This window comes from Candoia aspera, chromosome 1 (assembly GCF_035149785.1).
Source record: "Candoia aspera isolate rCanAsp1 chromosome 1, rCanAsp1.hap2, whole genome shotgun sequence".
In the NCBI taxonomy this organism is placed as follows: domain Eukaryota; kingdom Metazoa; phylum Chordata; class Lepidosauria; order Squamata; family Boidae; genus Candoia; species Candoia aspera.
Genome location: NC_086153.1, coordinates 228,243,402 through 228,256,331, shown reverse-complemented (window position 1 = coordinate 228,256,331; position 12,930 = coordinate 228,243,402). Strand labels below are relative to the sequence as shown.

General features: G+C 43.6%; 1 protein-coding gene across 2 annotated transcripts in view; it reads left to right on the top strand.

Annotated features, from left to right (window-relative positions):
• Positions 1–12,930, top strand: part of STK11IP (serine/threonine kinase 11 interacting protein) — a 33,630-nt gene that overhangs the window by 12,158 nt on the left and 8,542 nt on the right. For both annotated transcript variants that reach the window (XM_063288966.1, XM_063288965.1), the window contains exons 8-15: positions 4,771–4,900; positions 5,019–5,122; positions 5,568–5,657; positions 7,579–7,620; positions 7,940–8,104; positions 8,540–8,621; positions 8,718–9,056; positions 12,394–12,584. In XM_063288966.1, the coding sequence (XP_063145036.1) occupies positions 4,771–4,900; positions 5,019–5,122; positions 5,568–5,657; positions 7,579–7,620; positions 7,940–8,104; positions 8,540–8,621; positions 8,718–9,056; positions 12,394–12,584 (1,143 nt within the window). The remainder of the gene's footprint in view (positions 1–4,770; positions 4,901–5,018; positions 5,123–5,567; positions 5,658–7,578; positions 7,621–7,939; positions 8,105–8,539; positions 8,622–8,717; positions 9,057–12,393; positions 12,585–12,930) is intronic.

Below are 12,930 nucleotides of genomic sequence, written 5' to 3'. Positions count from 1 at the left end.
CAGCGGCGTGGGGAGGGGGGAGCAGCAGAGGTCGAGTTTGGCGACTAAGTCGGGGTGGATGAGGTTTTTCGAGCACCCCGAGTCCACTAGTGCCGCGGCCGTGGTGACTCCGTTGCCGGCAGAGAGTTTGATTGCCGCCATTATAACGGAGCTTTCGCCGTTCCGTCGAGGTGGTCCGCGCTGCTGTCCCACCGCCTGCCTCGCAACGCGTTTCAGGGCAGGCGGGGAGCGTTTCCCGCCGGCTGGTCTGGGTCTACGGCGTCCTCTCCCCCCCAGTAGGCGTCCCAGCCTTCCTCTGGTGTCGCTGTGGCTCCGGTCATTCGGCGGTGAGGGGGCGGCGGTGGGTTAGGTGGTTTGAGGCTAGTTTTTGGGGCGGGTTTAGGCACACTAGCCGGCGGTCGGTTGGCGAAGCAATCTGCCGTCTTGTGCCCCAGTTTTCCACACCTCCCGCAGGGCCCGCGATTAAATTTCTTCCTTGAGTATGTGGGACCGGCCGTCCCCACGTGTGGCGCGGGTACCTTTTGGCAGGTGTTGGCCGTGTCTTCCGTCGTTGCCATGAGGAAGGTGCGGTGCGCGTGTTCTGCTTTCCCCGCGAGGTGGATCCAACCGTGTAGAGTCTCTGGGTCGTCGCGGTAGAGGGCCCATTGGAGTACGTCGCGGTTGAGCCCCCTTTTGAACATTTCCAGCAGGGTGGTCTCGGACCAGTCGTTGATCTTCCCTGCGAGGGCTTTGAACTCGAGGGCGTAGTCCGGGACAGTGCGTGCGCCCTGTTTGAGTCTTTGGAGTGCGCTTTTTGCCCTCACTTTGGCTAGTGCGTCCTCAAAGTAGCTCTTCATCTCGTTGATGAAGGCGTGGAAGTTGGCGAGGGCGGGGGAGCTGGACTCGTACAGTTGGACGTACCAGTCCGCCGCCCGGTCTTGTAGTTTGATCGCCACGGCTGCGATCTTGTCCGCTTTGGAGTCATAGGAGCGTCCGTGCCTCCCCATGAACTCCCTGGCGTTCGTAATGAAGAACGACAGTTTCGCGGGGTTCCCATCAAAGAAGATGGGGAAGTCCTTTGGGGCCCGGGCGTTTTGTGAGCCCCCTCCTCTCACTTCCCGGCCTGTGGCGTCGTCCGCCTGGGCCGTTTGTTGACCATCACCTGGCCCGTGGGAGTTCGGCGCCTCGCTCGGGGTGTGGACCTGTGCGGGGACGTCGTTGGGTGGCGCGGGGGACATCAACGATTGAAGCATGGTCCGGAGTTCCTTCAGTTGGGTCTCCATGGCCGCGAGTCTAGCTTGTGCGCCCCCGTCCGCGACCCGTGCCGCCGCTGGGGCCGGTTCCATCGGTGTGTCGGCGGGGGTGGGTCGCCGGTGGGGTTCAGGCACTCCCGTCCGTTGGCCCGCTTCCTCTGCCGTCGGCTGGGTTGCTTCTTCGTCCTCCCCCGTGCTTACCGCCGTTGGGCTGCCGCTCCACGCCCGTGGCTGGGGTGCGATGTGGGGCGCGGGGTTCTCCGCTGGTCTCGGGAGGTATGTTGCTCCCTCCCGTGGCCGGGTTGCCTCCGTCGCCATCTCCCCTTGGGGTTGGAGCTGAGGCTCGGGTTGGGCCGGGTGGGCGTCCATGGCTCCGGGAGTCCGCGGTGCCTCTGGCCTCGATCGGTCCTCCTCTGCTTCTTGCCGTGCGGCTCGCCCCCCTTGTCCGCGTCGCGCCGGCCTCATCGTTCCTGGTCTTCTCGCCGTCTACTCCTCCCGCGGCTCGTTGTCGTCCGGTGGGGCTCGGCGAGGCTGAGTTTGTGACTCTCAGCTTTATGTCATGCACTGCCTACCGCCGAGTAACACACAGACACTGGTTCAGATGAAGCAGGCTCTGGTTTATTCATAGCGTAGTTACAGTAGTAGAAAAAAGCTGAGAGTGACAGGAGCGCGCCGGTGCGGAGTTTAAATACCCCGCGCCGGTCAGCGCCCCCTCACTCGAGGTTACGTCACCCCCCCTTTGTCCCACATGCTGTCTTGCCGGTAGGTGAGGGGTTGCGAGGCCCCGCTGGCGCTCCGGGATCGCCCATCATCGGTTTCCCTATTCATCCGGTGATTGCTGTCAGCTGGGCGATCTCCGTTGCGCTAGCGCTAACAGCTTGGGTGTGCCTCGCGATCCGCTTAGCCATTGTATCTTCTCCTTTCGTCTTTGTGAGTTGATGGCTGCTTATCTTGAGCCCCTTCCCCTGTTTCCTCGTTATTGTCATGTGTGCCATTGCGCTGATGTCTTCAGCTCAACGGCACTCATGACAACTACTATCAGTTTGATAGTAATGCATGTAGTTATTTTTCATTTGCTTAAATTGAAAGGCATTTTTGGTTGTTTAATTTCAAGTTTACAACATCTAAAAATATATAGAACAAATAAAACCTTAAAATCCATGTATTCATAAACTTTGTGCTACAATCATCTCTTAATTTTCCCATAATGTTTACATCACCTAGTGGTTAAATCTGTATCCTACCCATAAGAATGGGGGCTTATAGTGTATTTAAATTTAATTTTATGCTAGAGACAAATTTCAAGGAACAGTTGGCTTTCTTGCTGTGCCACTCCATAATATTAGTATCCTTTGTGATTTATGGATGGATAATCATATGCCTTAGGAATTCTCTTGTACTAGGTCATGTTTAGGACTGTATGGGTTAAAATTATTATCTTGAATCAAACCTGAAAGCTAATAAGCTGTTTACTGATTTTTGCAGTATCTTCTTTTCACTTTTCTAGTGAAGGTGGGTAATTGCATTGGTGCTGTCACTTCCAATATTTTATTTCTTATTTATTTATTTGGTTTCTATTCTGCCCCATTAGTGAAGTTCTCTGGGTGGCTTACAGAGTTATTTAAAACTTCAAGTAAAATGTTAAGTAATGTTTTTAATTATTTATAGCAAGCAAATGGAGAAACAATAAAGTACAATAAATAAATATTTTAGGGAAGATCAAAAACCTGTCACACCTACCATTCCAACGTAGTACTGTGCAAAGATGTTAAGTCACAGTTCAATATATAATTATAGAAATACTGGACGAAGAGGGATGCTGGTAGCTGAATTTTTTAGAAATGGTTATAGAACCCAGGAGGCAGAACTAGATATGCTGCTCTGAGTATTTGAAGGCAGGAATATTCCATAAGCCTTGATCAGTAAGGCCACAGCTATATCTTGACCAACAGAGAGTTCCAGCAGTGATTAGCAAGTCAGGTACCCCTAAAAAAAATAAGTGGACTGGCATGGTTAGTAGCTTATCTGTTGTAAGAAACTAGATCAGGACTGTTTCTGAATTCCCTGTTTGGATTTATTTTGATGAGATTCAAGATGAAGCCTCAGCGGGGATTGTCATTCCTAGATTTCTTGAGAATGAAAAACAGTTCGTTATTATCAGTGCACTAATGGCACATCCTTCTACATCTTTATCTAATACTCCTTTTGTATATTAAGTAAAAACAAATAATGGAGTAAGATAGTGAAATTTGGTAGGGCAGGCTTCCTGAGCATTGTTTTCTGTGTACCATCCAACAGCATCTCCTTAACGAAGGCCACTGAGTAAATTTGAAGAATATTTCCCAAAAGAGAATAGCAAGTTAGTCTAGAACTGGAATTCCTTAAAGACCAGAGGGGATTGAAGCAGTAGTCCAAATGCTTCCTGCTTCCTAGCTCATTCTGCACCTCACCTTTTATATAGTCTTTCTGGGTGAAAGCTTCTTTTGGTCTGTGTTCCCAGCTGGCTTAGTGCTCTGAAGTCTTTTGAAAGACCTATAGGTCTAAGGGGCAGGATGGGTATAACTTTCCTACTTGGAATTTCAGTGATATATCTAAGTAAATAAAAGTTGTTTGCGGGGAGGGGGAATATTCTAAATGCTTTGTCTTCCTCTAACATGGGTTTAACTAATCTGATTTTTCTTGATAGGCATCTCTGGTCCTTTGCATTACTTCTCCCCCCCCATCCCCCCATGAGCTATAACATATGGCTGGCATTCATAAGAAAGGAGGTCCAGTACATTCAGAAGAAAGCCCAGATTGGGGAAGATAATCTAGATAAGCTTAGGGGGGTGAGGGCAGTTCATGCAAACAAAAAAACAACGCTTCCCTTATTGTAAGGGTTACAGCAAATGCATTTTAGTTTGAGTGGGTCTGGCCCCACTGCTTACCTATGTGTTTAAAATCTGTATCTTCATGAAGAAATTGGAGGTTATAATAAAACAAATTAGCAATTGCACTAAATGCTTGTCAGATGGGAGAACAGCCAGTCCTCCTTGGCTACTGGCATCTTCTTGCTGTGAAGTTACTGCCCTTCTTATTTCCAAGGGCCTCATGTGGCTGTCATGTGCTGATTGGCTAAGAACAGAGTTTAGGTCATATGCAACATTGGCAGAGTATCTAAACATTTTAAGATAAAAAAGTGCTCTGCCAAGGACTTTAATCCTTTATGCTTTCATGAACAGTTTTGATCAGATATGACTAACTGATGGGTGACACTTTTTACGTGTTTTTAGCCAGAGGCCCCAGGTAGGTGGCAGCATGTAGCTGCCTTTGACTGATCTCAAAAAGATACCAGTGGACTAAACTGGAAAGTGAACAGTAGAAAATAGTCCCACAAGAAGGCAGCAGAAAAAGACTGTTGTTGCTGAGAGAATGACATGTGGCTATGAAGTTGCCAAGAACTGAGCTTGATTCAAGGAGAATTTACTTTCAGTGTGAGAAAGAGAATGGGGAAGAGTATGGATGAGTAACGTTAAGATTTACCCTCTTCTCTGTACAGGTGCTGACAGAGCTGGAATATTTAAATGTGGCCTATAATTTCTTGCCTAAGGTGCCTGAACTTGGGCTACATAGTCGAGCTAAACTGGTGACCTTTATTCTCCGATACAACTACCTAGACAACATTAGTGGTAAGACTGTAGTGGGCCAAAGGCTTGCATAAAATATTGTATTAGATTGGAGATAGGAAGCCTAATTTGAAAAAGTTGCTTATCTCTGTTGGTACTTATTCTGCTTGTGTCTTCACAGGTGTGGAACAACTGTCAAATCTTCAGCACCTAGATATTGCCTATAACTTGTTGCTGGAACACTCTGCCCTAGCACCATTGGCTTGCCTGCACAGCATGAGGAGAGTGAGTATTTACTGTTACTCTAGAGTATTAGGGGAAACAGTGCCCTTTTTCCCCTAATACTCTGTGTAAAACTGAACACTGCAGGATCTGGAGGACATGACTTGTCAGCAGTAACTGCAGAGCACTAATTGGTCGGAGTCTCTCACTGTTGTATGAACTCACTCTTGGGTGAGCAAGCAAGTGTACAATGGTGATGAGAAAGCTGGGTCCAGAATGCTGCTTCAGATTTCCACTTTGCCATGAAACTCGGCATGCGGTCGTCTCTCAGCCTAACACTGTGTGGGTAGGGAGGAGATTTATGAATGCTACCTTGAGCAGTATGGGGGAAGATGGACAGCAATTTTATAAAGGGTCACAGCAACAAAGCATTTTTTAAATCCCAGGAAAATGGAGTGAGGGGCAAGTTTGGGGCAGTGAATATAAGGGCCTTTTTTCTCTCTCTCAGCTGCATCTGGAAGGAAATCCTTTATGGTTCCATCCGAATCACCGGCTTGCTACGCTAGTGCATTTGTCTCCTAGGGCTATTTCCTGCAATGTGAGTATCCAGCCTGAGGTGTCAGTTCCCAAAATTGCAGTATGAAGAAACAGTAACTTCAGCTGTTTAAAACAGTTGCCAGTACCAGCAAGTCCTGTGTTTAGATAGCTGTTGACTTACTTATTTCTATTACAGTAAAACAGCATAGCTGTATGGCTGGGTCAAGCAACTAATAGGTACATAAGATGAAATTACTACTTGTATGAACCAGACATGTAACATGTATTTATTCAGGAACGTCATCAACTTTTTATGAATAATTAAAAGTAAGATTGAACTAAAGTGATTAGTCAACACAGGACTGCAAAATGTGTAAGTATTAAGTCAGGCTAGGACCAAGAAGAGAGCCAGCTTGGTATAGTGGTTAAGGTATCAGGCTGGAAACCAGGAGACTGTGAGTTCTAGTCCCACCTTAGGCATGAAGCCAGCTGGGTGACCTCGGGCCAGTCATTCTCAGCCCTAGAAAGGAGGCAAGGACAAACTTCTTCTGGAATGTTGCCTAGAAAACTGCAGGGACTTGTCTGGGCAGTCAACAGGAGTCAACACTGACTTGAAGGCACAAAAAAAAAAGAAAAGAAAACCAGGATAATGTGGGAAAACAAACTTGTGCAACTAAAATGAGATAGCAAAATTTATGTCTAACTGTTCAGATATTTCAAAAGCAGTTTATCATGAAATGATATGGGAAACTGCTGTTCAAATGATCATTTTTTGTTTTTTGTTTAAAAATAGTCCATAAGCAAAGTGTTATATTACAATTCTTCTTAAGGGGTATTGCATTCTCCTCTGTAAGCTATTTCTTTGTTAACTATTAGATGTTTTTGTGATGAATTGGAGTAGGAATTGGAAACCTGTGGGCCAAGTTTGCTCCCAGCCTCATTTTTATAGCTCCCAGAGCCTCCTAGGATCATGCTACCAAAAGTCAATAGCAACATACCCAAGTCTCCCATAATAAAGAAAGGGCTGAAAATGTTTGCCTTGCCTGTACCACTTGGAATCATTGTATTACTACAGGTATATCTTCATTTACCGACAGTAATTGGGACCAGGAATTCCATTGCTAAGTGACGCAGTTGTAATGTGCGATGTCATGTGACTGCACCAACTTACGATGGCAGTCCTGGCAGTCCCAGATACTGTCATTAGGTGAATCCCGCATGGTTACAGTGTACTGTAGTCATGTGATCGCCATTTGTGAACTCCTGCCGGCTTCCCTATTGACTTTGCTTGTCAGAAGCTGGCAGTGAAGGTCACAAATGGCCATCACATGACTGTGAGATGCTGCAAAGTCATAATTGCAAGCTGGTTGCCAAGCGCCCGAATTGTGATCACATGACCGCAGGGACGCTGCAACTACAAGGACCAGTCGTAACTCCCCCTTGTTCAGCACCATCGTAACTTCGAATGGTTGTGGCACAAGTGGCTGTTAAACAAGGACTACTTGTAGTCCCTTTGGCCTTTAAGGGCCAGAAAAATAAAATAAAAGTGCAGTCCCCCAGAAGAAAAATGTTACACCCCAGCTTAAAGCAACAAGCTGCCCCTAGGGCTGAATTTGTATGTTCTATAGCTGAGAACTGTAACTTGTCTTCTCAAAATAGAGTTATCACAAAATCTGCTTTGCATATTCAGGAGTTGGTGGGCTTGCTGAAAAAATAGGATTTATATGGCACTATGTAGAGGACAAGAAATGTAAGAGGTTACTTCTCTTCTGTTCCCATGTTTTATTTTTCTGTGATTACCATATGCTTCCACATATTGTGTTGGAAAAGATTTTATTTGCTGACTCAGAGTTTTGTTGTCTATTTTTTGATTTACTTTAACCATTCTTTAAGTGAAGGAAAGCAGAATACAGCTTTCTGATTTATTTTGACAAGGAAATGAGTGGGTGGATGTTACTGATACATGTTTTTTGTAATACCAGTTCCTCCTTGATGAAGAACCCCTGTCTGTCTCCAGTTTACAGGTAGGAAGACATATCTAAACTCTTAATTTCCAAGTTTGTATTACACTGAAAACTTGGGTTCAAAAACTCCTTTCATCTGAAGTAGTTCCATTCTGAGTTTTCGTTACTGTGTTGTAGAATATCCAGAAACCAATAATACTTTTGTCCACTCAAGCAAAGTCTATTTCATTTCCTGATGATTCTCACTTTAGTGGTGCTACAAAGTAGTCCCTCAGAACTGCTAAGGTGGCATTTGCACTAAAATAATATTAATAATAAAAACAGAGGCAAACCCTCAGAAAGGATCGTACCCGTGCATAGCTTATTGTGTCTTTTTCAGCACCACACAAAGCTGGATCGTGTTCAGCCATGCTGCCCTTCAGGCTCAGAGAGAATCTTGATCAACCAGAATGCCCTGGAAAGTTCATGTGCCGCAGACCAAAGCGACAGCCAGTCCCCTAAAGACAGCGCATCTGTTAGACTGTCATCTCGGAAGAGAACAAAGGTGATTCTGCCGCTATATGCTCACCCAGGGTTTGGAGTGGTAGGGGTGAGGAAGAAACAAGGGGTCTTTGTTCTCCACTGGGAGCTTCAGTGCTGTGTGTTTCGTGGTTGGAAGGGCGGAGCAACTCTTTTTCAATAAGCTCTAACATTATCCTAGTAACTTCTGCAACATTACGAAAATATCCTTAATTGTTTAAAGGAGTTGGAGTTATGGAAAGGTTGCCAAGCCAACCCTTAAATGTATGACTGTTTCAGCTGAAAGCCCTACAGCGGACTGGAATCCCACATGCTTTTTAAAAAGCTTGCTTGCTCCCTCCCTCCCTCCCTCCCTCCCTCCAGAGGTGTGACACAGATATGGTGAGGTTGGTGTAATATTTAAGAAAAGAACATGGGAGGGTCAGTTCTACCCATTACTTATAACTTGGTTTTGTTACAGGGGAAAATTAAAGTGCGCAGGGCCAGCATTTCTGAGCCCAGTGACACAGAACATGAGTACAGAACTCAGCCTCTCTCAGAAGGTGAGACTTAAATCGCTATGGACCTATTATTGGAGATAGGATGTGCATGGAAACTGTTTTCAAATCTTTGGGGTGGTTGGGTCTGTCTTCTCCCAGGTATATGTCAGCAACATCAGGCAGAGATGGAGCGCATGGACAACGTTCGGGATCGCTTTGGGGCAAACTGGCTCCAGTATAGGCGACACCTGGAAGCAGATGGACCCACAAGGCCTACTGTCCACTCTAGCAGCCCCACAGGAGACTCTCTAAGTAGCTCAGGTGGAACACCTGAGCAGAGCAAGAGCACCATGCTGGAGCGGAAGCCTCCTGATGCTGCAGAAGGAAAAGAACCGGAACTGCCTGATCCTGAGACTGGGGTGGAAAGTCCCAAAACAACTGCAGAAAAGGATAGATCGATAGCTAAAGAAGATAAAGATCAGGAAGAAATACTGGAAGGTAAATAGTGCTGCTCCTGGGCCACTGTCCATTTCTGTGGGTAAGTGAGACTCTTCAGATGTTTAAATTCCACATAGGGATTCTCTCGGTCCCATGTGCATATACGTGCACGTGACCTATATTCGTATGCATATGCATATTCATGTGTGTGTGTGTGTATCTCCTGTTTTAAAAAACATTTAATTTTTAAACCAACACAAATAAAGATGTTACGCTTAATAAAAATTGCAAACAAAACAGTGAATGAAATCTAGACTCTATGGAAATCATATTTCTGGTCTTGCCTCTCTGCCAATACATCATCTCAAAGAGCTGATACATTTAATTGAACCAAGTTTGCCTGATCCATCACAGTATTAATTTTTAACTAATGAGGAAACTACCAGTGGACATGCCCAAAGCAAATGTAGTAATGTTCCACAAAAAGTTTTATTGTAAACCGCCCAGAGTCCCTCTCTTTGGGGCAGATGAGCTGTGGCAAAAATTTGAAAAATAAAATTTATTGCATTTTCAGCATCAATAGATGACAGCCAACTTTTCTTAACCAACTGCTGAGGAGCCCAATATGTCAGAAAATGTTTTTTTTGCTGGACTAAATGAGTTTTTAAACAGTAAGAAACATTCTAACATTTCTTAACACTCAAGCCATAGATTTTGTATATAAGATACTCCAGTTCATATTTCAAGCTATTTGTATATTATCCACATATTGTTAATTCCTTAGTGTTTGAATCTAAATTGTTGGTTTACCCTTTGTGAAAACTTTCTCCAGTGCAGATAAAAGTTATGTAGTTTCAGAGTTTGCTAAAAATTCAGGGCCAAACAAGAAGACTAGCAGACATTTTAACTGAATATATACTGTATATATTGCCATTCAGCTGTTTTTTGATAAATTATAAAACCCTGAGTTTATAGGGAAGGATAAATGCAGTGAAACCAAATATGATTTCTAGACTGAGACATATTTTGAAAGCAATGAGTGTGTTAATATTTTGAAAATATTTTTCAAAATCTCAGTTAATGACTAGTTTTTTAATAGAAGGAACAAACACTTCGTATTTCTCTTTTAAAGCTACTGCCTTCATATGAAAATGGTGGTTTTAAATTTCCTGATTTCAAAGCATTTTTTTTCATCTGTTCAATTGTGTCTGATTCTTGAAGAATGCCTAGACAAGTCCCTGCAATTTTCTTCGCAAGGTTTTTCAGAAGTGGTTTGCCATTGCTTCCTCCCTAGGGCTGAGAGAAAGTGACTGGCTCAAGGTCACCCAGCTGGCTTCGTGCCTAAGGTGGGACTCATGGTCTCCCAGTTTCTAGCATGATGCCTTAACCACTACATCAAACTGGCTCTCTCAAAGCATATAAATAGGTTTTTGTTTGGTCAACCAGTAATATAGTGGAATGGGGATGAAACTAAATGTGTGGGTTCAGCTGTCTCAGTGTGAATATTATTACTTGATAACATGGAAGTCCTGGAAAGTTCTTGGGTCTAACTGTGGTAGGAATCTACTGATACTTCTAGCACTTATGGCAGCCCAATATGTTTGGGCCTTATTGGGAAATTAAAATTTGATTTTAGATATCATGAGAAATGGATGCTTTTAAATCTTATTTTAAAATGATAGGAAAAGTTTTGAGGGGGGAACCATGAACCCAAATGGAAATAATTAGTGTTACTTTTAAAATGTTTGAAAAGCATGTGTGTGTGTCTATATGGTCACGCAGCAGAGAAGAGCAGCACAAGAACAACAGATAGATATTGATTAATAACTATTGAATCAATTGCCTGGAAATAAAATTGACTGATCCCTATCTGCATGTAACAACCATTCTCTCTTACATACCCACCACTTGAACACACAAAAACATACAGGTATACTCACACACATTCTGCTGATGGAGATGGATGAGGGGAAGAAATTGCTGCACTGGGAAGGAAAGGGGGGGGAGCAAAACTGAATGGAGATGTGGTAGGTTAAGACATACTGAATAGGGAAGGAAAGGGAAGAGAGAGTTAAGCACTACAATTAAAATTAAGCATTGAAGTTCAGCAGGCAAGCAGCCCCAAGTGAAACTAATCTTCAAAGACTTTCAGGCTTCTTAGCATCTTTGTCTATAACCATTCTGAATTGTATAAATAAATGTGTACTCTCTCCCGTTCTGTCATCTTTGATTCTTCTCTCAGAGAATATGAGATGGGGGCAGCCCTCCATTTGAAAAATATCCTTATTCTTATTATGGACATCCTTCTGGAGAAATTAGTTCTGTGACCCTATAGTAAAGACAGCTCACCTGTAAGCCTGGGAATTCGTAGGGATTTACTAGAATAGTGTATATAGTAGTTTCATGTAAAATTCAGGAACCTACTTGTGAAATAAGACTATCTAAAATTTAATATTGGGTCATTGTTAGAGGAAAATGTAATGGTCAAACAGTTCCTGTTAAATACTTTACACGAGACACATTTTAGTGAAGTCTGGTATGTTTTAATCCCATTGAAGTCAATGGTCCTGAACAACCATGATGGTGCTAGTTTGTGACCAGGTGAGTATTTCATTTCTTTGCTCCTTTATGGAGTGTAAATATGTTCCTCTCAATTTCTGGAATCTGCCACTGTTATTAATAGAATGTTCTTCAAGTGAGCTTTTATTGCTTCCCTCATCTGTGATGGCAGGATCTCAAATGTTGCCAAACAAACTAAAAATAATTTGCACAGCCAGAGAACACAGGATGTCAAATCCTGTCAACTTATAAAAAAATCTTCATTCAACAAATCATGTTGTGTTGTTGATGTGCTTTGAAAGACAACACACTCCATACAAGCAAATAATACTTACTGAGAAATGCAGAACTTAATGCTATTTAAACTTTATACTTTGATAGTGCCCACATACCACTTTCAGTAAAGGAGATCTCAAATTTTGTCTTTGATCTTATTTGCCTTTGGGATATTTCTTACAGAGTAAATGAAGCTGCATTTCTCCTCTGCTGTTTATAAAGAACACTTTTGTTTTGTACTAAATGAGGATATTGAAACTATTTGTTAGAAACCAGTTTTTGGGGTCTAGTTCCTTCTGTCATGCAACTTCCAACTAGACTGGTGATACCCCAAACCCAGCCTTGTAGCACAAGCAAAATTGTATTGTGAGTTTCTGCCACCAAGGTATCTTTGCTTGCATCATGTATCATTGTTAAATTTCAAACCTGTCTCATTTTCCATGGTCTTTGCAACCCCACAGTTTCTATGGATGGTCTTTAAAGATCTGGGATTTCAGTCATTCTTATCTGCTAAAACAGAATAGGAAGCAGAGGAAACTAATACTTGTATTTATGTTGGCAGTGGATCTTTGTCAGCCTGTGCTAGTAAGCCAGATAGAAGGTGACGGCGACCCAGAACCAGACTGGATCTTCCTTCGAGTCACTGCCCAACATGTTATGGAGGTGGAGTTGAGAGCAGCCAAGGTTTTACACAGGCTGGAACTACAAAGTCTTCAGAAAGTAGAGACTTCGGAAATGCACTGGAGAAGAAAGGTGATTTCAGCTGTTGCCAGACAGGGTTTGTAATAAGCTGACTATCATGCAGCCCAGCCTCTCATTGCCCAATAGTTAACTGAATCTGTGCGTGCATTCTCAATTCTGGGGATACCTGCAGACCTGGTTCACATGCTAAGATAAGCTGTACTGTGTTTGGTTTGATTTTGGCATAGCAAGTTGTGTGTATCTGGCCATAGTGGTTGGTAAGCTGTGGCTTATGGCTTTTACTTTGTGTGAATCAAGAAATTTTGTTGTTTAGTTAGTTTTGGCTTTAAGTGATTTGTGAATCTAGGCACTCTCTATAGGCAGTGGTGCTGAGCTAATGGTCTCAGTATATAGGTCT